Source organism: Saccoglossus kowalevskii, chromosome 2 (assembly GCF_978046115.1).
Source record: "Saccoglossus kowalevskii chromosome 2, keSacKowa6.1, whole genome shotgun sequence".
NCBI lineage: Eukaryota > Metazoa > Hemichordata > Enteropneusta > Harrimaniidae > Saccoglossus > Saccoglossus kowalevskii.
Window position 1 is genome coordinate 25,325,472 of NC_140642.1, and position 27,882 is coordinate 25,353,353.

General features: G+C 33.3%; 1 protein-coding gene across 1 annotated transcript; it reads right to left on the reverse strand.

The window, feature by feature from the left end:
* Positions 1-132: 132 nt before the first annotated feature.
* LOC100370676 (WD repeat-containing protein 64-like) lies at positions 133-27,641 on the reverse strand. Its single transcript, XM_078012634.2, has 28 exons — positions 27,292-27,641; positions 26,784-26,914; positions 23,658-23,763; positions 21,359-21,465; positions 19,408-19,440; positions 18,925-19,035; positions 16,701-16,915; positions 14,408-14,450; positions 13,920-14,017; positions 13,541-13,760; positions 13,149-13,275; positions 12,418-12,566; positions 12,072-12,195; positions 11,557-11,726; positions 10,719-10,877; positions 10,064-10,191; positions 9,607-9,756; positions 9,260-9,332; positions 8,387-8,468; positions 7,320-7,549; positions 6,751-6,856; positions 6,205-6,266; positions 5,281-5,393; positions 4,466-4,681; positions 3,673-3,850; positions 3,024-3,149; positions 2,445-2,468; positions 133-1,496 (listed from the first exon to the last, which is right to left on the reverse strand). The coding sequence occupies exons 1-28, from the start codon at positions 27,437-27,439 to the stop codon at positions 1,401-1,403; spliced, it is 3,525 nt and encodes a 1,174-aa protein (XP_077868760.1). The 5' UTR covers positions 27,440-27,641; the 3' UTR covers positions 133-1,400.
* Between the last annotated feature and the right edge of the window lie 241 nt (positions 27,642-27,882).

A 27,882-nucleotide genomic window follows, 5' to 3' on the forward strand; every position in this document is an offset into this window, starting at 1 on the left:
ACTAAAAACAAGTCTCATGTCTGTAATTAAGTCCTAAGTGACACATGCAATTGGATTCACTGTAGACTTTGGAATGAAGGACATATAATGATATTTGGCAAACCAAAAATAACATGGCACCTCGGAAACAAGTTAAGATTAAAATATTTTTCCACTTTATTAATGAATTTATCAAATTAAAGAAACATAATATTTTGACCAATACTCATAATTTCAGCACCTGAAGCTATTTTCAAATACGAATATATGTGGTTTCTATTTATACACACTATTAACAGCATATTAAACACTAATAGTATTTACATAAAACAGAAAAAAATCATATAAAAATAGCTGTACAAATATAATACAATTAATGACAATAAGGTCAATAGGTGATTTCCCATACAATTGCGAGATCTCGCGAGATGCATGAAAGACGCGTGTTGAATGTCTGCCACAAAAATCGAACGATTTGATTTTGAACTAGAATTTCTTTATTTCGTAGCTCCCATCGACCGGCCGATCTTCGACAGATGAATGAATATTGCTTCCGAATACCCTCGATTAGGCAAAATTGTTAATCATCAAATGTGGACAGCACATTATTTAGCATAGAATTGTCTTCCAAAATACTTTCGCGTTTGTCGAATCCCACGCAATGTTTGACGCCAATACGACGCTATAACCTTTGTTTGTTCTGTTTTTATGTTCGATTTCATGAATGGAAAATGGTCTATTAAACATTTTATGTGATATTGAAAAAGAACCAGGGTCGCGTACACACAGTACATGTCGTTTACTCATTTTGAATACTGTAGTTATTTAAGACAATGATTGCCAAATATTGTCTACCATATATGATGGTCACTTGGACCATGGTATAGAATTTTGGAAATTTTTAACTAAATTGTCCACAATACTGTATCTTTAAAGCGAGAGGGTCGTCACCTGCATACACAGTCCAAGGCGACGATAATAATACATGCTAAAAACGCAAAGGGTCAAGAGTCACGCGTGTTTGTTAACAATGACACGCTATGGCTATCTGACACATGCGCAGGTGATGACTCCCTCTCTTTAACTGAAATTACTATTTTTGTAATAATGGAAATAATGATGTATATTTTCTTCATTTCTGCATTACATATCTCAATTATATATATATATATACGCTTGTAACAATGCTGTACACTTTTTATAAACTTTTCACTTTCATCCACAAACTTATTCAGCACATCACCTGCTTGACTCTTGGCTATTCATGGAGGCTTTTAACGATGTGTTAAAGTAAATTCATTTGCATAAATTTGTTTTGATCGGAGCACTCTAACACGTCTTGTGATAATACATCAGATAAATAGATACAGTTTAATGCATCTGTCAACACTTCATTTTAAGCAGAATGGTTGAATACAGTATCATCTTTTTCTAGGTGATGGTAGAGAAGACCAAGAACTGCTACTTGTTGTGGTATTAGTTGTAGCTAATCTCTGTAACTTTCTTCTACTTTGTTGCTAATGAAAAATACAAAGAGAAAAAGACATTTATACAAGTTTTCCACATTCAAGTTTTGTACCTTTTAGCATTTAAAGTATTATAAATCTCCAAATAGTGAAATTATGTTTCAAGTTTCATGCAGTATTATATTATTTCTTTAAAGAAAGTAGCAAATACAAAATTTCAATCATGCATTACTAGCGCATGATCTTATGAGGCTTTCACAAGAATACCACACAAAATGCATGAATGCAGTACAGAGATCATATCAAAATGACAATCAAACAAGTTTTGCGTTTGGGTTCAGTGACAAAATTCTATTTACATATACAGTGATCGATGCGTTCAATGTAAACAAAAAGAAGTGTTCAAATGTGATGTCAATAAACCTTGAACGTGTCTATGTTGGTGACTCCATATAAGAGACAATTTACAGAATGACAAATTGGTGTTAGATGTATAATAATATACAGTACTGAAATCTCATCATCATGTTACAATAAATTGATATGAAGTCACAAACGTTTTTTTAATTGCAGATACATTAAAAAATCTCAGAGCCATATTCAAGCAATCTTATAGTTGTAAAACCTTATTATGTAAAACAACACCCTCTTACGGATAACAAACAATTAACACTGCACTTGCATATACTGTAAACCGTTTTAATTTTGCAAGAGATAACATTTTTAGAATTTTGTGAGTCAGTGAAAATTGTAAAATTTCGTAGCAGCGAAAATTTCTCTGGATTTCTACTACACATGTGATTTTTGCAAAATTTGTCTTTACAAATGCCATAATATCGTGAAATTTCTAGCAGTTAAAATGAAACGATTTACAGTAGGTCAAGCATGCTCAAGTCAAACATTTGCCACGGATAAATTTCCGAAACAAGACAAGCCTTGTGCATACGAAACTGTGCTGATAACTGAATGCATGCAGAAAATGAACCTCTATACATGTACCTTCATGTGATACAATGTCCGACGCTGCACAGTATTAATCAATGAGGAAGAAACAGTGAACATAATAATTGTTAGTAATCCCAATGTCGCTTGTAAGTAAAGAAACTTTATTGGAGTTGTATCCACATTTGAATCATGATTTCAGTAAGTGTTGGATTAGAAGACAAGAAATGAAATACAGCTCCAGAGACAAAGAACAAGTAGCTCTAGTTCTGTTTATTTTTGAAGGGTTGCACTTTCACTTGTGAGGGTTAATATAGGAGGGAGCAGTAATTGATGCAGAGGTCAAGCTCTATACTGTCATGAGGTACTGGTATCATCATGAAAACATTATTTGGAAATTAGATTTTTTATGAGGGAGTATACAAATACCCCTGTTGATCCTGAAAAATTAAGATACACTGTAACTCAGGGAGAAATTCACATAGATAATACCAAGACATCGTAAAACGCGGTTACAATAAGGTTATTTTCATTAATGAGAGTTTAACTTGTTGTGTCTTTTAGACATGGTGTTTATTATTCGTACAGTTAAATTATATGACATTTTAAACTAAAAATCAATTAAATTCCTGGTACCTTGCCAATGTCTTTAATTGGAGAATTGCTCTTCATTTTACTCGGTTGAGTAAAAAAATAGGCCTGTGCTTCTTGAGATGTCAATTTATCAAATGTAGGTGTACTTAATCTCACTGGTGTGGTTATCTGAAAGCAGAACAAATACATACATATAGTAACACAATTGAATAGATCTTAGTAACAATACTGACTATTCTGCATGTGAATACCCGGTAACATGTTTTTCACCTTATTAAAGTATGTATGTGACTTTTCAGGGGTTTCTCTAAAAAAAAAAATGCACGAGGAAGCATTGCAATTCAGCGGCGCCACCAAGTGGGGGAGATAGGGTTCTCCCTACCAGGGTGTGGAATTTTTGATAATTCTAAGTTAATCTCTGCTTTTCAATGATGATATGGAAAATCAAAAGGAAGTTTACTACCTGAACAAAGATCTTGCAAAATTATTGCAACATCACAAGTATAAATACAACTGTTGGTATTCTATTTTTTTTCTTAGTATTTTTTTTTTTGAATCAAATGTCTAGACAATTAATTAACCAGATAACATAATGCTTAGCGATGTAATTTATATGATACCAGTGGCAGAAATTTAGGTGATGCCTGCATGTACCTATATTAAATGCCTGGTGAAATGAATCAGAACTTACCCTATAGACTGGAAGTGATCTGAAAACAGCACCACTATCGGCATCACCAGCTTTCATGTACTCAAGATGGTGATTATAAAACTGAGGTTTTCTTAAAGCATCAAAAAACTTCTTGTCTTCAGGTTCCTTGGGCTTTACTCTCTTTTGAAAGTATGCAGATCGCCTGACTGGCTGCCAGCTGAAGAAGAATTAAAGAAAGCTTAAAAAGAAGTTCCATGTTCTAAGGGTATTGGAGGCATAGACTTAAAGAAAATTAACTACAAATTGAAACTGATACAGCTCTGCTCTGGTGTATAAAGTAAAAGTTATCTGATCCACAAAATCAAAATTGTTAAAGCAAATGGTTTGCAATGTATCCCAGAGCATCTACATGTATGCAACAAGATTCACTTGAATACAATTCTCTGTGCACCAAGTATAACCGCATGAATTTGAAATATAAGCCAAGATGTGTGAAAGGATGACAATTGTTGATTTTCGTCAAAAAAAAAAATGGCTACCAGGCGACCATCTTGAGTTGGATTGTAACCCAAATCAATTTTTGTTGATGTGCTGCAACCAAGTTTGGACTTAATTGGGCTGCATAAATTTGAGATATAGGCCAAAATTTGCAAAAAATAATGGAAATTGCCAATTTAGTCAAACAACTGCCTTTATACACAAATAAATTGTTGTTGACGTGGCTAATTTGTCTTAATTATGCAAATTAGGTAATTAATACACACCAACCAATAAAAAAAAAATATCCTCTAAACTAAGAAATTAGTAAAATTGGCAAACCAGACAAACTTACTTTGATTCTTTAAATATCAGTGGATATTCATAACTTTGTGCTCGTTTGGCTTTCTGTCTCGCACTCATACTTTTGATGGGTTTCATCGGTCTTTCACTGATATCATAGGGAAGAACAGGTGTACTAACCCTCTCTGTATTAGGATAATTCCATGCTCTATGCTGCCCAAAGAAACCCATAAAGTGACCTCTGGCCATGGCAGCAGCATACCACATTCTGTATATTGAAAAATAATTTGTTTGGAACAATTAAATAGGCGTATATCCCACTAGCTACAGGAATTGATCAAAATTGCTTTCAAAATATGGAAAACTTATGAATACATCGTGGTTGTGGTCATCACAATGCATCAAGGTAGATATGGTTCCCATGCAATGTATAAAATGAAAAATATATTGTTTAGTTTACAAAATTTGATAACCACCACCCAAAGACACACATTTTTCTATACAGAAGAGTGACTTAATTTGTTTGGAGCAACCTATATATTTGAATTCATGGAAATTTATTAATATAATCCTGTTTTTGAGATTATTGATTAAACATGGTTTAATGTAATTAAAAATATTCACAAATCATATCGTTACAAATATTCTTGGAATTCACAAAGTATGTTTACACATAGTGTTACCAGAATATGTACAAATAATGTTTGGGTAAACTCAACAAATTAGTCCTATAGGGTCTTTAGCTAAAAAAACAAATGTAGTGCTATACCAACCTACCAGAGAGCAGCATAATTTAAGCAATTATCCACAATGCTTCACTCTCCATTTTGATGGAACTTTAGGAACATGAGGAGTGTGTACACTCACCTTACAGATCCATCAGTTGATGCTGACAATATAGCTTTCATATTATCTATATATATAAGTGTAACAACTCTTGTTGAATGTCCTCTCCAGCTAAGAACCTGCTTAATTTGTTCCTATTAGAGAAATTTGTTATATTCTTTAACAAGCAGCCTCTCGGCTGAGATAGCTCCGCTGTTAGCAATGCACATTTCAATTAAAGAACAGAAGATATCATTAGAAAATGAACAAAATGTATAGTATCAAAACAATCAGACTTGCGGTTTTCAACAAGAAGTGGAAAATATCACTTTTTACCAAAAATTACAAAAATATTCATCAAAATTAGAGAATTGAAGATATCATCATGAAATGAACAAATCTGAGTTAGAACCACATGTAGTACCTATATATGTAGTACCTATGTATCAAAGCAATTGGACTTGCGGTTTTCAACAAAAAGTCGAAAATATCACTTTTTACCAAAAATGACAAAAATATTCACGAAAATTAGAGAATTAAAGATATCATTACAAAATGAACAAATCTGAGAGAGGTCCACATGTAGTACCTATATATGTAATATCAAAGCAATTGGATTTGCAGTTTTTAACAAGAAGTTAAAAATATCACTTTTTACCAAAAATGACAAAAATATTCACCAAAATTAGAGAATTGAAGATATCATCATGAAATGAAGAAATCTAAGAGAGGTCTACCCAAGATACATATACACCAAGTATCAAAGCATTCAGGCTTGTAGTTTTCAAGAAGAAGTCGAAAAAGTAAAACATTGACACGGACGACAATGGACTAAGACTCACAATCACTCATATTATAAGCTCCGCTCGACAAAGTCAACAGCGGAGCTAAAAAGACAGCTAAAACAAAAGAATTTACATCATATAACAGCATAAAGTGCAAACATAATGGGAGATAGATACTTACCTTTTTTCCTGCTTTTGGGTCTTCCAAAAACTGTCCAACCTCCCACATGGTGATATAACCCCCTGTAAAAAACAAGGTTAATTAATCTTTAAAATTAATACGTCATTTTACATTACATATTCATTAACGTTTTTTTTTTAATTATTTAGACACAGACCTTAGAAATATTTTTAAGATCTATGAATTTCTGTCTCGTTTAAAGACAAACAATCTGGTTTTATGGAGAAAAACTAAACCTGTATATATCCAACACAAAATAAAAAATGGATGGAGTCACCTATGTTCACACTTCATATCTCAGTGCATACTTAAAAATTGAACTGCAAAAGCTTATGTATTTTTTGCCTAATTAATGTATATTTAAAATATAGAAAATAAAAATATACAATTTCAAACAATGATGAATGAATAAATGGATTGATTTGACAAAGACAAATGATCCCCCCCAAAGTTGATTTACATCATGTTTCTAATTAGTAAAGTCATTTCCTATAAAACTACCATCATGATAGTTACCGGTATTATTAAATATCACAATGTACTCACTATTATCGCCGGTTACTAACACATGACAATCTTCATCCGAACACACAGCTGTTACAGCAGATCCTTGACGTCTTGTCATTGCACTAACTTGGCATAACATCTTACCCTACAATAATCAACAGATCAACTATTATTGATATATTATTGATATGATATAGAACATACCTTCAGTGAAAATAGCAAAAATGAAGTATTTTACAGTAGTTTACAATTTGAGAGGTCACATACTAATAGATTTTTGATACTGTATATTGATGAATATATCTGAGTTTTTGTTTGATGGAACAATGAAATACTTAAATATACATGTGCATTTGTTGCCTAGTTACAGACAATAACAATCTCTGCACATTCATATTTCATAGTGGTTTTGATTTTTTTTCTAGTGATTATTGAATTCTGCAAACACAACATTAGTTTAGGATAAATCATAATTTAATTTGGTCTACAGTAAGGAGTATTGAATAACAATATTATATTATATATATTTTTTGTCCATATCGCATCTTTAACATCAACCATATTTGATATGTAAGTTCAATCACGAAAATAACACAAATTGAACAAACCTGTAAAGTCCAGTATCTAATGTAAGAATCTGCATGGCATGTGACTAAAATAGGATCATATTCGGATACTATCATAGTAGCTTGTGGATCAATATTGTCTTCATCATCATCATCATCATCATCATCATCATCATCATCATTATCACCTGTCTCATTCTCTTTTATCATCCCCTCTACACTATCAGTACCACTTTTATTTTCACCATCAACATCCATATTTTTATCAGTCTCTGCAATTTTAAAAACATTCAAACATTTTTGTGACAGTTGATACAAAGTTCATGCATGGTTTAAAATGTTCATTGTACTGTAAAACCATTCGTTTTCACTGGCAATTATTTTCACTATTTTGGTATGTTGAGCACATTCACTGAGTTTTGAGTTGACAAATTTGCCAAGGGAACAATTTTACATGTTCATGTGAATTTAATTTAGCCACAGAGAGACTGTGATTTAGCGGATTTTATTTATCAACAAAAATTGCAAAATTAAAACCCAGTGAATAATTAGTGCATTTACAGTGCATTTACATTTATAAATATACTCAAATATAGTCATATGTATTATTAGTACATGCATTGATATGATATGATTTTCATTTTTTGAAGAATATTCTCATACCCTGTATATATATATATATACTGTAAAATATTTAGTTATTAGTATTGAATTTATATCCCCAGGGGTGACTCGGCGGAAATGAAGGATAGCATGTGTGTTACTGAATTTAAGAAATAAGGGTAGGCACATGGTTCTGAATCCTATTTCACACACTTTCCAAGACAAGACAAACATTTAGAGCCAGTTTGTAAGTGTAAATTGAAATGTGAAACAAAGCATTTCATACACATTATCTTTCAATGGATGTCCAAATACAGTACTCGCATTTTCACACATCAAAGAATGAAAAAAAATTTGCATTTCATGGTAGTCATTACAATATCATTACGATAAAAAGAAGACATTATTATATTTGTATACCTTCTTTCTGAATGAGAATCTCATGTGACATTAAATTGTTAACGACAGTCAATATTAGACAATAGAATGTTAATATAAATGTTTACCTTGATTATCACCACCTTGTACCACTAATTCATCAATGTGGCTCTCTCTTCTACTTATTTGTTTACTAGTTGATTGTGATGTCTGTGTCAACAAATAAACAATGATGAATATTGATACTCACACCTTAATTTTACAATATTATTTACTATATATAAATAATTATATTTTCGCTGCAGTTTGATGATTTAAGACCATCTGCAATCACAAATTTCTTCAACCTGCCATATTGTCAAAATTTGCAAAAATTAATGCAGCATACAGTCTTTTTACCACCAATGTGTTAGAACAATTGTTATTTTTCTAAATTTTAAAGCTGTAACCAAGCACAATTTAACACTGCTCATACATTTAGTTATGAGGATTCAGAAGCATATAAACTGGGAAATTTTCATTGCTAGCAATTTTCATAATTTGATTATTTTATGGCATTTCTAAAGACAAAATTTGGCAAAAGTCAATGATATTTCATGTTGTAGAAGAGCAGAAAACATTTTCACTCCGACACAATTCTAGGATTTTCACTAACTCACAAAATTTAAACGAAAATTGTCTCCTGCAGTTTACAGTAGTCATCGGTATCAAGAAGCAGACACAAGTTAATTGACATGGTGACAAAATAGATACATATGCGACTACATTGAGAAAGGTGACAAAGGTTGACAATATGGTGGTGAAAAAGCTGGTGCATGTATGAAGCCCAGACAACTAGACTAGAGTCACGGAATAAAGCATAATTACCAGTAGCATTCTAAAATATGGTGCATTTCAATCAAATTATTCCATGGTTGTCACTAGAGGGCGCTAAGCACATCAAACCACCCCCACACCATGAGATCATTAAAATGCCAAGTTTCATTATTTAATTTATTTACCTCGTTCTTGTTTTCATCTTCATCTGTAGTTTCTTCTTTTGAATCTGATGGAACCACATGTTTAGTTAGCCTCCTGCCAAGAGATAAATGATGAAGATGATTAATTTAGACAATTTTGTGATGAATATTTGTCTATAATTCATAATAACTATGATCTATGTATTGGTGCAACAATGGTTAAACAATTATTGCTTGTTTCTATAATGTGGTAGATCTAAATGTGGTGTTATCCAATCGTAATCTTTACAACTTTGAAGCACATTGTATCAGTACAATGAAATTATCATTCTATATATACGATCAAGGTTAATTTTTATACTGCACGAATCAAATGTGTAATGACTTACTTGATATAAGCTGGATCTGGTCGTCTTGTTTTATGAACAAGAAATCTTAGTGCATTAACTTTTTTGGCATTAGTTATCTTAGTTCTATGTCCATTGGAACTTTCTCTGATACCATTATGTGATGCATTCAAATCATCTGGTAATTTGAACCTAATGCACATACAAAGAATCAAAGGGTACAATATGAGAGAATATGGAATATTAAATAACATAATTTTTTGGTTGTATTGCTTTGTGCATGCATTCCACAATTGTATTTGCAGGCCTTTATAGGCTGTTGCATTATAACATCCTTTGTTTAAAATTTTACCAACCATCTTACAAAAGATGCTCACAGATCAGCACTAGCTCGTGATCTGCTGTGACAGAGTTGCTAACAATTTGTTTTATTAACAGGGACACATACTTGTATATTTAATTACAACAATAGCAATCAACTACAAAAAAATGAACTCACACTTGTTTGACACTAGCTTTTTCATAGTTCCATATAATCGTATCACCATTACTACAGCCAGTTGCAAAAACATTCTTAGAATGTAAGATATCCAGGCAAATGAGATCATAAGTTGATAACACATTTTCCTATAAATAAATTTTGATGAATAACAGAAATTAAAGTTTAGAATTTGGACTACTTTATGTGAGGCATTAGAATACATACATTGGTAATGGAGTCATAATCCACCTGATCACTGTGTATTGTTATGCTCAAAATAGTGGGATTTGTTGAATTAAAAATCTAACGGTAAGACAGTTATCGTAGTATACATTTTAGCATTATATATAGCTTTTGAAAATATGAATATGCCATGATTTCTTGAACTAATAAATATATACCGGTAGGAAATTATAAACAACAGACCCGACTTATCGAAGGTGACCTTAAAATACCAAGTTAAATTGTTGCATTACGTTGGTTTTTTCAATATGGGTTCACACAGTCAATTGTGAATCTTACCATAAATAGTACACATATTAATCTAAAAAAATAGATGTATTTTCTGCACATCACATCTTTGGAGGAGGTGTCTCTTTTTTTGTGTGTCTCTTTAAAAAGTACAAATGACAGAAGATCTGTTTTTTATCTTTTCCATGATAAAATCACACACCTTTTCAAATATATTAGTAACTTGTGCTGAGGTTTGTCCAATTTGTGGCAGTGGTGATGTTTTAGTGAAGACATTAGGAGACTCTGACGGTGTGATCTGAGGTACAAAGTACTGATCATTGAAGTCTTCTACAAAGATTAAGTCGCCTTCATTCTGATCCTGTAAGGTAAAAATCATTATTAGCATATTAGTTCATTAGTTTATTTAACAACTTATAATAAACATAATAACAAATTATTGACAGATGTAAGTAGACAGACCAGTGTGGTTGGTGACTTTCTATGAAATAAAGTTACTCAACTTTAACAATGTTGTATATAATTGTAATTTCACACCACCACCCCCCAACAAAATTACCCCCCTCCCCCCCCCCCCCGGTAATTATTGAACGTGATACTTGTCATTAGTGTATAACTGGGCACTCATAATTTAATTTTAATTAGCTGATTTCCTAAGAATAGTTGACGATGCATTAACTCCACAATACATAAAGGTAAAATGCTACTCATAAATTTTTTACATGAGTGCATATTTTAACACATACAGGAGTGACAATATTTCACGTCAAAATTTTTCTGTAATTAATTGTTTCAGCCAACAGTATGTGGACTGTTTAATTAATTTACTGTTAATATGTTTTTTGAGAACTGTCAAAATAATAAGCATAAAATGTGCTATTCTAAATTATATTCTGAAATTTAATTATCATTTAATTTCTGACAATACAGTATTAAAACATTGCTTATATTGATATCAAATTATTGGGAATGCATGGAATCAAAATTAAAGAAATCAAAATAAATTTAATACCAATATATCTCTAACCAAGTTTACTGACCTGAAATAATTTGAGTTTATTATTCCATCCAACAGCTATAAGATGTCGTTCATTGTTAATAAGACAATAGAAGAGACATGTCACACTGAAATCTTCTTCTTTTTCTGTATCATGTGGAGACCATAATCTTATTTCCTGACCACTGCCAAAGTCCCATATCTTTAATGAGCCTGTAAAATTAATTCATTTCAAATGAAAAATATTCTAGTTCAGCTGAGCACTGGAGAAATAATATAATATTAAAAGAGACAAGAAATTGTTTTAAGCTGCAAAAAAAATAGATTTACATTATGATTATATGGTCTCTATTCTGAAGAAGTACTATACAAGACTAGTCTGAAATATTTTCAGCTGCTTCTTTCTCTGACATTTCTCATATTTATCCATAATTTAAAACTTTTATTGAGGCTTTTATAAAATGTTAAAACATGAATACAATATTCTGTGGTTGTTTTTTATTTTCCAGGTGTTCTTCATCAACCAGGATTAACTGTGATATCATGTTTCATTCTTACCATCTAAAGCACCAGATGCAAGTCTATATCCAGTTTTATCAAGGGCAATAGAAGTAACTTCAATATTGGGTCCATGAGCTTCAGCTATTTGGTATACCTGTCTACCAGCCTCCATCTCCCATACCTGCACAAAAATACATAATATTATTTACTAACTAAAAGGGTATTTCATAAAATACTAGAAATATAGTTTAATATTTTAGCAATAACTTATACTTAAATGAGTGAGATAAATGTAAAAGATTATCAATTTTTTACTGTGTGAATAATATTTCCTAAGCATATATTTTCTTTACGAAACAGTACTGTAGCATTTTAATCATTTCCATATTTTGCATGAGCTTACCTTTATTATTGACTCAGAACACAGTGAGACACACTGGTTTAATTCTTTATTATACAATATATGTGTGATTGGTCTGTCATGTGTATGAGGTACTTGCATAGTGTCTTGAACAGCTCTGGTTAACGGCCAAGAATCTAACACACTGGAACCTTCAAATGAAAACATACAGGATAAGTTTAAAACATTTAATTTTTTGGTGTGCTCTCTCAAAGTCACTATGGTTATTAAGAACTTCTTTGCAATGTTCACTGATACAAAAGTTTGCACATTTTCCTGACTTTGAAAATTAGTCTCTCAGAAATCAAAGTTGTTTACAATATAAAACAATCTTGTTTTAATAGATACAATGTGAAAGGCTAGTCTGCCACAAGGCAGTGATCATATTCTTATTGAAATAATGTTAATATTTCCAAACAATGTAATCAAAATGTCTGTGTTCAATTCATAATATCTGAATGTACAAAAGTTAGCACAGAGTGGAGAAAATTATCCATTTGCGTTCCCTCAATATGTGCAAAACCTATAAACTGTTATGCCTAAGTTGAAAAGTAAATAGTCAAGACTACCCACAACAGTATCAAATTACACCCTCCTTCTTAATAATAATAACAGAAATTTAAAAAAAAGAAAAATATTGGCTTCAAAATATTTTGATGGAAAAATTAGTTATTGGCCTTCAAATTTTAACACTTTTTACTTTGCTGTTATTATCATTGTTTTTGAATGCTAACCTGTAACAAGTCTCTCGTGTTTATCATCAAACACCATACAGTGTATTCTTTTCTCTCCTGGCCTTTCTTCATTGTCTGTGAAGACTTGCAGGCTTGTTAGTGTATGGATGTCCCACACCCTGAATACCTAGGTAATCAAAATATAATGTTGTATTATACACCAACAATTATTAATATTAATGCAGTTTTAGTTAGAATATATAATTCAACAAAACCATAGCAACAAAGATGCATGGCTGCAAAATCGTACATGCAAGTCTACGAACAGAGTAATTTTTTTTTATTAACAAAAATTTAATAGTGTCAGAAGTGACCAACTGAATAGAGTCAATTACTCTGCAATAATTCAAAATTGTTGGAATATTTTAAAATTTCAAACTTAATAAACTCACCCTAGCAGTTGAAAGACTGATAACATGTTGATCTTTCTCATTAACAGCAATATCAGAAATGGTAAATAAATGACCAATCATCTTTCCTGTGGGTCTAGTGAAAATATGTGGATGCCAAATTCTGATAACCTTGTCTGCACCTCCTGTTGCTATGACATTAGCTTTGGCACAGTATGCAAAGCAGTTCACACCTTTGTTTATTCCAACAGATCTGATTGGTCTACAAGCAAAAACAGAATTGTAGAAGCTCAATAACAACAAACTGTGTCTGTGATCGGTGATTTATTCATTCACAGAGCATGTATATTACCGGTATGAGGAAATATATACTTTCCATAATTATATAACAATCTGAAATTGATGGGACATCCATACTTACTGATTATCATTTATTCTTTGTACATCTTCAAGGACAAATGAAACAGTTGTACTTGGTGAACAAGAAGCAAAGCACCTCAATTCAGGAAAGTATTTAACCTATCAATGAGAATTATAGATACAATGTAGTTAACTGCTGTATACCATGGTTACTAGTAACAGTCTTCTAGTAACCGAGTGTATACCTAACATCCAGATACCAAATCATAGACTGGCTGACTCCAGCTATGGTACCCGGTAATAGATAATAATCTCTGAGATATTTTATCTCACTCCACCCTGACAAAATATGATACCATATTTCACTTAAAAGCAGTACATGAATTCATCATAACTAACCACTGGTATGTCAGTTTAATCAAAGCAATATGGTATGTGCATTACTATAGTATAAAGCCAGTTAATATCTTATGCGTTATGGAAATCATTCACACTATTAAAGTAAAAGAAGTAATTAAATGTCCATAATTTATTTCATAAAATACTCACATTTAGCACCCAGTCATTGTGAAACTTTCTTTTATATATAGGACTGAAAAAAAGTACCAATTAAAAGTTAACAACCAGGTGTTCCAAAGTCATAAAAAATACAATGTACTATAATTACACATAGTCCCTCCATAGAGGGACTGTGAATTACGGTAGCACTTAACCTCTGTCAGACATTAAGAGTATAAAATCAAATACATTTTTGCGTGTATTCTCCTCAAATTGTTGTTGTTCTCACACTTGTACACACACAGTGTAATCATAAGAAACTAATAATGCACAGTCATACAAGGCTCATTTAATTAGACAGATCAAATATGGAGGAAATAGAATTTTATGATTTCCATTCCAATAGAAAATAAAAGACAAAATCAAAGTGCACACAATACAGATAATAACACTTTTGGCAGTAAATGTAAAACATTTTGCAGGTAAATCATCAAGTACTGTGAAACTCTAAAAACAAATTATAGTTGCGGGACACAGTGGCCCTCACCTGAACTGATTTACAACAATATGCACTAATTCTTTATGATGATAGTTTAAATATGAAAATACCAAAGTCAAATTCAGACACAGTATTATGAATGAGAACTCCTGTTGTAGGTGTTAATACATGCATTGGCAGTAAACGATTCATGGATATAACCATGGAACTATAAACCCCAGGAAGAACAACCACTTCGTTTCCTTTGAACTATAATAGTTGCCGCGATGACGAATGTTTATTTTGACTGTTTATTTCGTTGCATTAAAAAATAAGCCGATTTACGCAAATGAACGTTTATCTCCGACTATCGGTCATTTTCGGAGTCAATCAGGCGACTTCGGGGATCACGTGATCGAGTTGTTTCGGTTATAGCATAAAAAAACAATGGCGCCAAGATAAAAACACTGATAAATGAGCGACATTCAACGGGAAAAAAAACACATTGCCACTTCTGGCGATCGAAGAGAAACACGGAATAAGTCGGGATATCTCGACAACAAACAGCATACCAAACCCCATGTTTCGTAAACTTTCGCAACCTTATTTTTTCGAGGGTTGAAAAAAACAAGAAATAATCTAAAAACGACATTGAAAATTATGAAATCTCGCTAAAACTCCGACCCATTGCATAATTTCCGGAACACTGAAGGTCACCCTGCAGACAGACTTGTTTGCGCATACGTAGTGAACGAAATATTTTACTGCGCAGATATGAAATATTTTTTTCAAGTTTTCCGTTTCCAGCAAAGCGGTTGATACGGGCGTATCGGTGGCAACTAACATGGAGTATGACTAATGTTGTGGAAACAAAAGCGAAAGCACTGTAAGATAAACTAAGACAAAAGTTTTTTTAATCCTCTTAGTTTCGTTGTTCTTCCTGGGGTTTATAGTTCCATGATATAACCTAACCGTTAAGCACAAGAATAATGATATTTTATGACTAGGTTTTACACTACTAGAATTGGTATCAAGGAGCAGTCACATTGGCAACCAATTTAATCCAGTCTATTTAGTAAACAACTTTTGCTTGAATGTACTTTTGGATTTTAAACTGTTTTATAGAACATGATACTAGAATAAACAAGCCTTAGCTTTGTGGGTGCTTTAAATTTTAGTAAAAATCAAATGGTTTTGAAATAAGAGACACATTTAAAGGGAGTACAGTTTCATCAAATATTCACTGTCAGTACAGTGGCTATTTGGTTTCATTTCTGGGACTGTTTTATTATTAGACAAAAATAAAATAGACAAAGCACTTTTTCAAATTGTGGGTGCTTGATTCTAGTGCAAAAATAACCCCTGCTTTTCAAGTATTTATGTTGTCATCTATAGGAGTTTAATTGCAGTGGGAGGCCTATAAGGCCAACAAAAAAAACTTATGTTGCCCTCAAGTCGGAAAATTGAAAAATTGGGTCGGTCTGTCGAATTTTTTTTTTTTTAAACTTGTGAAAACTAAGGGTATCGTAAATAGCCGAGGTATGTGGGAATCAATCAAACACATGCTAGATATTAAACACAAAAATCAAAGTGTTTCTTTCATTTGTTTGCATTTAAATACAGATCAACCCGAGGTTGAAAGTCGCCACTTATCTCCCTAGGGGACCCTGGGGATTGTTAATTTTTAGAGGAAACACTTTTTACTGCTTAAAATGGTGATGTTTTAATATTTGGGCCTATTAAAGAAAAAAAAAAAAAAAATGCGACCCGATATTTCATATTTTTCAGCCACTTGCTGAGGGCAACAATTTTTTTTGGCCTAATAAGCTGCAAATTTCTGAAATAAGTTCACTACAAAATACTCACTTGCTGAGATTAGCAGGATCCAGACAGAGATTAAGTGGATTTTTCTTGTCGACTTTAGCATCTTTAGGATTAAGATCTTTAGCTGCTATTGTGATTAAACTAATACATCCTTGGTCATCTCCAACCAATATACAGTCTTCATGCATGCTATTACTACAGGGTATGTACGTCATACATTGCGGTGAATGGTCCAATGGTTTGATAACAAAATTGGTCTGCATATGGGAATGAACAGAGAATAATTTGAAATTATAAGAAAATGCAAGCAATTTGACCAATTTATTACATGTAAATTTATAGTAAACAGTTTTAAAGGAATATCAACTTTACAAATAAATACATACCAACAATATTTATGTTTCTTGTCACCATGCTAAAAATGTGCATATTATTGCTTTTGTTTGTCAGAATTTTAGAAAAACATTTTAAAAAAATCAATCTTCAGGGATAATCATTATTAATCAATGGTATTTTTCATATCTTTATGCACAGGTGTTGGATTTGTTTGGTAATATTGGGGTTGTCAATTTTTGTAATTAAGCAGGGTTTCACAAGTAATATTTGATAAATATAACATTTCATAAAGTGAAGTCTTTGTCTACCAAATAAAATCTGCTTAACTTTTTGAAACACACAGAATTATGTTTAGAACTTGTTCAGATTCTATCCTGTCAAACTCTGTGTACACAGCCATATTGGACTTTGAATATGTAGAGTGTAGCATCCATTGTAAAATTCACATCAAATACTGATTCCTGAAAACTGATTCCCTAATGTTTACTGGAACAGTAAACGCAGCTACATTCTCAACAATCTGTACATTTTGAGAAAGTTCTTTTGTGTGTTAAATTTTCAAAATCTAAATTAAACTATCAATTGTCTTGGACAATATACACAATTGAATGTGTTTTCTAGTTATTGTTATTATATTTCAGGCATATATAACTATATATTTTCTTTCTAAAACTGAATTAGACACATCTAAATCTTGGGTTGACCTTTGGCCTCTTCTGCTGCAAATACAAGTTACACATGCATAGATTTTGGAGAATAGAAACTCACGAATGTGTTTCTAAAAATAATTTTGTTAATTTCTTCATATATTTTTTCTCATTTGTTGTTATACCAACATATGAATGCAAGGAAGATAATTAAATTACAGATAAATATAAAAGTTTCTGGAATTAGACAAATTCATTTTTTGACATGCTGTCTGAACATAGCAAATACCTCCTTATGAAACCTTTTTGTAACAGTAGAAACATTTTGAACCATTTTAAATGTTTTGTCTTGCTTTGTAATTTAATTGATTGTAAATAAATTAAAAAAAAAATTGAAATTTTGAAACAAGTTAGTCTGTAAACTGCTAGGCTATGAACAATCAAACAGCAAATAGGTCAAAGGTTATATCAATACAAAAAAAAAACCACTGGAGTATGTAGATCATGTATAGGTTACTATGTATTCAGTGTATGCATTACTGTAGATTACTTTATTTTCGCTTGGAATTTATTTTCGCTATTTTCGCTGAAGGGATAATTCCGTAAAATAAATTCCAGCGAATATACTTTTTTCCAATATTTCACATTAAACTCATCAAAAATCTGTGAAAATAAATCCCATACAAAACACCCAAAAAGCCTTTTCAGCGAAAATTAATTCCAGCAAAAATAAAGTATTCCACAGTATTAGAAAACAGAGAGCAGAGACAATAAACACATTGATAGCTGCACTTAAAACACACTGGGCATTGGCCCTGTGGTTGCCATTATACTGATGTTATTTAGCATATGTATCAAGGATACATACTGTATGTTGCATCATGACAACACCTGTTGTTAGAGTGTACGTTTTCACAACAGTATAGTATAGTATCAGTATAGTTCAGAATTCAAGCCATTAAATGACATGTTAAATGATCATGTGATCAATCTGGGTTAACTACCACATACGGAACTCGTTGTTGATGAGAAGAAGAAAGAAGAAAGAGCACCATTATAAATCAATTTCTATACATTTATGGTTTAATATATATTCCCTGCTCCATTATCATGTTTTCTGACAGCCTATCTAGAATAAATACATGATAAAACTAGGGCTATATTTATACATTATCTAAACAGCAATTCACATGTACAGTATCTAGAATATGTGTACCCTTATTGTCCATGGTCCCGGTACTCTGCACTAATTGGCCATTTAAAGAATAAATAGTCAAACTTACAGGATGTTTGCCTTTTGATCTGTTGTCCCATATTGCTATGCTTCTTTCTGTTGCCACAGCAACTTTTCTTACACTAGGTAAGTAATCAACACCTGTGACCCACGCTGACTCCTAAAAAAAAAAAAAAAAAAAGCATGCAATCGTGGACAAGACAATACTAACTTATTTGTTGCCACTAAGATATGAGCACAAATTATGACCAAACAGAAAGAAAGAATGAATATTCTTTTAGATGTATGTAGTGAAGTAAACAAAATTGAAATAAATAATTATTGAATTTTTTCAGTATTTTGGACATCATCATTTCGTAGACTTTTGGAGCCTCACCAAAATTCCATCATATGAAAACAAGTTTTTATGACATTCCAAAGTTCATACAAATCCGTCTTGGTCAATTTGCCTGCAGAAATCACCCACAATAATGAAATGTACTGCTTATAGGAATATACCAGTGCATTAGTGGCACAAGTGGCAAATACTTACATTTATATCACAGCATGACTGCAGTCGCATGTTCTACAAAATAACAATAAAGAAATGTTTTAAAATAATGGTCAATATATTATAAACTTAATCAGAAAACATTATTTATGACTAACCAAGGCAAAAACATGTAATTGGACATGCACTTATACACCAAGTGACTTGTGGTGCAACATGCAAGATAAACTGTTTGAACATTCGTTTCCGATAGGCTGGAGTGATAAACCAGGTTAAACTCTAGCAGGTAGACTATATGCCACCTATGAGACTTTGAAAAATCATTCTTGAGTGCGCTCGATTTGAGTGCAGATTTGAGAGAAAAAGAAAATTGCAAAGAAAAGTAACTGAAAAAAAAAAATTATTCCACATAGTGTATAAATAAAACAAATATAGTAAATTCATCATGGAAACAAAACTTTTGAACAAAACTAGATGAAGAAAAAGAAAAATTTTGCACAGTTTTTGTGCCATCGCCCAAAGAATTGTAATGGTTTATCCTGAATGGTTGGATTCCAGGCTAGCAGGCTCCGGTCTTCCGCACAATCTGTTCTAAGCGTCGTCGATACCTGGGGCACTTGGATGTGGATCCAGAAACTGTACCTTATGCGTTGAATGATGGTGCCCTCGTCTTCTCTCTATTTGATGAAAGTGAGAACCTCCACTTTGCCTCTCCGTTTGTGGACCGGGCCGTAATCAGTGTGTAATATGCGCCAATTTCGCCTTCAGACTCCATCTTCCGGTTGTCCCATTCCAAACACATTCACTCCACACCACACCACCAAGTCATTCGTGTCATATCGTCACGGGCCTGTCTGGACATTCATTTCCATCAGTAAAGGGCGACGTCAATAGTTTAAGCTGGGTGGCGGGGTTGATCACCTCGCAATATTTTCTCCTTTGCATTCACGCACAGTACACTATATAAGTAACCGCGCATTTGATTGGTGTTCATGACGAATAACTACTCCCATCAGTGAATGACAGGGCTCGTTGTAAACGATAGTGAGTTATGAAGTATAAACAACCAAACAATGTAGCAGACGACATGGGAATTTATTTTCGAATGCTTTCCAGAACGTAGGTTTTCATGACAATTACAACACTGGTAAGCCGACAGACTTGTTTGTTTGTATTTGTACATATATGTAACATATTCCCGGCATACAACATTTGTATTCATCTATATTTTTTTTTGTCACTAACGTTGGACCAAATGTAAGCGTTATAGTGCATACATACATTTCCGTAAATTGCAAATATAAGGGAAATTTGTCAACAATTTTAAAGTAGTGAAAAAACACACTTCAAATTAATCACAAACTTAAAAAAATGCAATCAGCCTATTTACCTACAATGACACGGCGTAAATATAATGCAGTGTATGCAATATATTTTCTCCAGGATTGCAGTAGGTTTGAGTCGAATATTTGTTAGTATTAAACAAAATGGCGATTGTTCAATCACTATAGTTTCAGTGTCAGGAATTTGTGTAATTTTTATAAACATGATATGCATCTTTAAATTACTTTTAAAAACAAACTTTTTACCATTGTGATCTACGGAACCTGTTATCAGAAGAACAATTATATCCTAACATTTGGTCTTGTCTATCAATCTATGCGATTTTTACTAATTTTTTTTAAAATATTCATATTATATGATAATGGTTTTTTTTTTTCAATCTACTCTTGTCATAACAAACCCGTTCCCTTATATATATTTAGAAATTTCAAAATTAAAACTGAAACAAGAAATTTATATTGGCCGATTGAATTTGAATGTTTTCGGTCCGTCGTTTACAACCGATGTCGTTGCGCACTTCTCTCGATGATTGATTGACTGGATTCAATGACTGCCATTGAACATTATAAATATTTATAAAGATGATGGGAACAGGTTTACCGAGAGTATTGTGTATTGTTCGAATATGCATGCAGATGAAAACACTCACCTTTGCTGTCCATACGCATAATACACCTTTCAGAGACGCTGTTATGTAAATGTCAAAATGAGGATTATACTGTATATTTTGTATGGTATCTCGTCTCTTCTTGTCACCTAGATACGAACGATAACGTAATGATAAGGTCACACATATCTATAAGAAGTTTATTCATGAATTCAGGTCACCAGGTGCATATAACGGCCCACGTTGTTGCCATGGCATACAGCGCACCCACTTTAGAATTAATGTACGTGTAATACGTGAGAAATTTTACGGATATATATTTACAGTCACTTAAATTCATAAATGCTAGTACAATTTTACCTAAAAGTTTTGAGAAGAAACAAAAAGTTGGTCAACAACACATGACCCACGCTTTATATCGGGAAGGGTTAGTTCATGTATGTATTGAATTCGGGGTAACACACCTGGGACGTTTGATGACACCCCACCCCTCGCTTTAGCTTCTGCCATCATTGTAGTTGTGATATTCAATTGCACGTATTGTATCAGTTGTAAATAGCTGATGATCTAGTGCCACTGTGGCAAAGAACGAATATAATTTCTTCGTGACTCAAAATGAATTAAATGTCCATAACTAATTTATCTGACTGGCTGCCTCCTGAAATTAGAGTGTTCATTGTACTCGGGCCGCATATTATGTGTACAATTATATCATACAATCGATCGTCGTGACTGTGACGTGCGATTCAACTGTGACCATAACAGAACACAGGGGGTGTATTAGCTGTCGCAATAACCATATCGAATACTAAAAAACTCTAGCACACTCCAGTGTCAAATATTTACTTCTTCGCCACATGCAGTCTTTCGATTCAACATATGTTGACGTGTTCTTTCTCTTTTCTTCTCGTGTTCCTGGGCCCACAGTTTCTCAAATTCCGCCTATTGATATTTTGCAACAACTAAGAACTAAGCTAAGCAGACTTACAATGTCCAAATAGCCACACTTATTAACTTTTGTTGCCGGGTCTATCGTATACACTCATGTGTTCATGCACGGTTGAACTTTTATAATATTCTGAAAGTGTCGAAGAATGTACTCAATAGGCATCTATTACAGTGCTGTGTCTATTTTACATCCACTGGTGGTCATTGAAAGATTTGAAAACTTATTGTCAACAATATAACTGACTCTTATTATGTTTCTCTCAATCATGATTACGACCGAAAAAATCTCAACTTTTACTAGATGCTTCATTTTACTTCACGTATTGCTTCGCAGTTATATGCATTGACTACTAAGCTAGTTTTGACTGATTTCGCCTGACCATGACACATACAACGGCACGAGTAGAGATTCCTGAATGTCATCATTATTACTGTATTACGTACTAACGTTCAAAGGTTTTTCATCTACTCGTTTTTCATTATGATCAAAAATCACGTGACTCCTGAGGTTTACCATCACACTTTTCCAAATATGTCAACAATACAGATATATTTTATTCATTAGTCGAAGTTATGCACATAACATAACAACCAATAATTCAATAAGTACAGTTGTCAAGACAACCAAACTTTGAGACGGTAATTATTTTTCAAAGGTATAATCACCTACACAAATGAACTAACGGCCGCGGCATCGACCTTCCATTTAATCAAATAATGCAGTAACGTCAATTACTGCATTCAAATTGAATGAATGGCAACTGTTTTAGATATCAATTATATCGTATTTCGACTTGGAGTAATGAATAGAAATGTACTATGATATACCAAACTATGTCACGGTAAGTAGTTCTGCGTTGCTAATTCGGCATATCAGTAATCGCTGTATTCTCGTGAGACGAAATGAAACCGTGCGACTATGTATATCGCAGTCCTTCCATCGCCTCTATAAGGGACTATGCATATACAATGTCGAATACAATATAATCACAGTTCTTTTGATTGTGGCACACTCTGAAAGATTCTTGAGTACATCACATTCTGTGCTCTTTGAGTTTAGCGCACTCGACCGAGTTCCTAGCATTATGTTTACATGCTTCATGTTTCTATGAAGGGAGTTCCTGACAACCGTGTTCATTATTTCGCTGCTAAAAGATTCTGTATCACACAACAATATATTTATGCTTTGCTGCACTCACGTACCCCCTTCCCCAGACATATGACACTTTAAAAAAGTAGCTGTCATTCTCTTGGATTGTCAGTGTTACATAATACTGTTACCGGTAATTTTTTTGATCATTCAAGTAAAAATACATTTTTCTGCGTGGAAACTAATTTTATATCAAGATACCCCGATTATTGATTTTACATTTGATTTGTATTTATAACTTACCGGCAGCCTCTCCAATTCTGTGTCTTTTAGATACTGTGAATACACTGACCTCTTCATTCACGATCTGTTCCTGGTCTTCATTTTCGGATTGAAAATAACCAAACAACTGAAAGTAAATTAAATTGAAAACGTTTAGAACGTTATGCTGCTGAGTTAAGCGCTAATGACAGGGGCGACAGGGGAAGTGAATGTTTTCTATCTCACTTTCTTTGTTCAAGTTGAAGAATAACCACAATTAAATTAATTTCAAATTGCATTGCAACGAAACTTATCTTTGATTTCGGTGAAATCAGAAATAGGTACATGTAATAAGAAAACGAAGAACCACTGATAATTCCAAGTTTAATGCTCCGTGGGTTCCGGGCCAGAATAGAGCTCCACAATGATCCTGATAACAACCCAAGAAGCATCATTGATCGTCACCACTGAACATGAATACATTTTGTAAAGATAGCTGCTGTCAGTTGGTGCATATGCAGTACATGGATATTCAATAAATCGGAATGCGCCATTGCATTGTGGGATACCTACCGGTGTACAGAGTAATGCAGTTTTACACAGAACTGTCACGAACTTATAACCATGCATGTACACCATTTATGTTAAATTGATATTTGTCAATTATATAACTTCAGTGAGCAAATGCTGTCCTCGTAAATTGCTTTAAATCTCAGTTGTTATATAAATTGTATCATATCGCAACAGTGAGTTAGCAATCAATTCAATATAAACGATTTACGAGAGCTATACTTCGAATATTTCAATTGTTATGTAGTAAAACACCATGACATTCACAATGAATGTAACTGCACTGTCAACAAACATATTAGATACATATAGAAGCACATACTAGTACGTCAATACAGTTAATGGGCACGCGGCCGTGATCGTGGCATTTAATTGATTGGCACATGATGTTGGCGGCACTTCCGTCATCATAAATGAGTAGTTATTGAAACGGCTCTTTCCTTTCAGGTTTCATATAAGATAACCAACGAATTCCGTATTAGCTCTGCGCTTGACAATATATAATTAAATGTTCTTTTTTAAATTGCTGTTTTCTGTATAATGAGCTGGAATATTTATTCTAGAGACTAATTACACATACAGACTCTCACGTGTAATGATAAACACTTCGCGCGAAGCTTGGTAACCATTGGTTTCAATTGTATCACATTTCCCTCTGAATGCCAGTAAAGCTTTATGCTTCATATTGAATATGAATTGTAAACATTGCTTAATCGTTTCAGTTACATTGCCTGCTTTTATTTGAGGAGAATTCCAGGGCGCTCGATATGTATTTGATGTCATTGTCCCTCAGGCTGGCACTTGCACGTAATACTTTGTTGTATCAAATATTCTGTATATTACCATGTCCTCTCAAATAATCGAGTTTACACTTTTCAATTGTTTTCTTTTACTAACTTATTATATTTAAAGGCCGAATTCAGAAAATAACTTATCTAGAGGTTCATAATACCAACGACACTAGATACTCGGTGTCTTTGATATTACAAACAAATAACAACTAAACAGGCTTCACATAATTTAGTAATAATATTATAATATCTGACTGTCCTGCATTGGTAATAATTTGTGACGATAAATTGTTAACATTTAGTATCAAGGAAGGTACTAGGCATCTATTTATTTGTTTGCCTGCCTGCCTGACTGACCGTTTGTTTATCTTTTTTTTTTTATTTCTGACTTTCAAATTATTGCGTTATTGTTATTAGTGCCCTCTCGTTTCACATTCTAATCAATGTTATTATATTGCGTTTCTACATTGCCCACATCAATAAATGTTTATACCCGCTGTTAATTATCCTTCCCATATACAGATGAGTAGACTGTGACTACAGTTACCTCGACCTTACGACAAAACCTGACGCACGAATCTTGTTGCTACTCGTTGCTATTGACATTTGGTGTTTATAACGTTTCCAGGCAAAACTGTAGTTTTTTTTTAAATACTGATAGACACTCGTGTCATCTTGTAGTCTAGTTTCAGAAACAATATTCCAAATGCTTTATATTGTCATCATTGAATATTGATCATGATTAATCATTTAAACAATAAATGACTAATTATTAGATAACATTATCATTGGGTATTATGACTATATATGTAAGTTGTTAGTTAGAGGACAAGGCACTGTGTTTTGTCGCCGGGAGCAAAGAGTATTGCAGTGTTGTTGCCAACGCAAATATGAGGCACGTTAAGATAAAGCTCATTCTGCCAATCTGTGTAGACCGAGACAACACGTACACATACTACTATAAACTAATTCAACAGTACGACGCCAGTTAAAAAGAAATAAAGAAAATTCTATAGCATTGCAATAAAATTCCCATACATCTTTCATATGTCCATATACGACAGTCTTACATCAAGCTTGTAAATAATTATACTATGGTATACATGTGGACAATGAACATCTGTCTGAATTATGGTTATATTTGAATGGATTCCATGGAAACCCAGGCGTTTGTACGCGTTGCCGGGCTAAACTATTCTTGATAGACATACATTGCAATCTGATCGCTTTATTCTGATACAGTCTCTCGGATCGAGATGTTTTCCATGCAGCTGATATTTCTTCATCATCGGCACCGTCAGTTGCGTTGTTTTCTTTCCATTTTAATGACATGTTCGGTGATAAATTAAATCGATGATGCATTAAAAGATCACGTCTCCCGGGAGACGGAAGCAATAAGAATAATACATTTGCCATTTCCATTGATCGTGATTTTCATTTAAATATCCATCCCATGAGTGTAAAATAATGGTTTATGTTACTGCCCCGGGTTTATTTTATGTAATTACATGTAACTATAGTAGAATAATTGTACTATAGTATATGTGTACATTTATTATGACAGTATAGCCCAGGAGCTATGAGTCAATCACTCCTGGCATAGGTCATAATAAGCTTAGCATGTGAACGCAAATAATAAGGGGATTACGGTTTGCAATAAGTGTATAGAGAGTAATAACTCAATGTATAAGGCTCACAGACATTATTCTAGACACAAGTCGTCGTGACAACCCCCATTTATGCCGACGGTGTTACCGCCGCCCCCTTGATGTTGTTATGTCCTTGTAATATATGTACTGTTACTTGCCTCGCTCCAATCGACTTTAGCATCGGGATTAGTGGTAATTTTTCTGTATATTGCTTTTAGGTCTTGGTTGCGTATATCAGGTCCAAATAACGAACGGATTGCGTCACAAAATGCGTCGAACCGTAGCGTTTCTGAAATGAATGTGAGACAGATTTATAGTGTGAGCTCCGCTGTAAATATGTTCAACTTCAGTACAGTACCGAATAACTATCTGGAACAGAATGCGGAAGATAGCGTCCGTGGATTTCTTAGAAGTTAAAATGTTCGGTCGATATGCCAGGCTTGTGTCCTGCAGACCGTAAGGTATTCAATGTGGTGTTTACCATTGCGCTATTAGCGTCATGGTTGTTCGTGTTGTTAATAACAGTATACACTACAGTGACACAGAATAGATACCAGTGGGATATTATACACAACTCAACGACTACCTGTTTGCGGGTTGACATTGAAATCACTAATCAATTAATGGTGCATGGGCGTACGGATATACCGAATAAAACTACCCTACCGTTTATAATCTGTCGACGTTCTTCTGGACTTGCTTCACTGTCTTGTTGAGTAAGTTCTGCAATTAGTTCCTTAAACTGGTACAGTTTCGTCTGAAAGCTATTGTTAGTATAGGGTCGTGGTAAACCTCCGTATTCCTTAGCAGACATGTTGATATGTTACGTGTGAGGTGCACAGGCCATACTGTTAGCCACTTAACCGATTCTTCTCCAATGGTGTCCTGCTGGACACACTGTCAGATCTCTATACATGGGTTCAGTGTTAGCGACTTGACACCGAGACTTTACTTACGTCGATCGGCTTTCCTCGAGTCTATTGTCCTACAGTAGGTCTACAATCGTGCTTCGGCGTGTAGTTATGACAACCCCCTAGCTCATGAATATGAATGAGTTGTATCGGTGTCGTTTTTCACACTCTGCCCTTGTGGTGTATTGACGCAGTCGCACCTACAGTATAGGTGTATCGTACAGGCAGTGCTTGAGTCAAATGGTCGGTTAAACAAAGGGAATATTAAAATTGATAATATCCCAGCATGGTTGATATTTGACCCTTAACCCCCGGTTAACATTTCAGGGTTTTCCTTTGATGATAA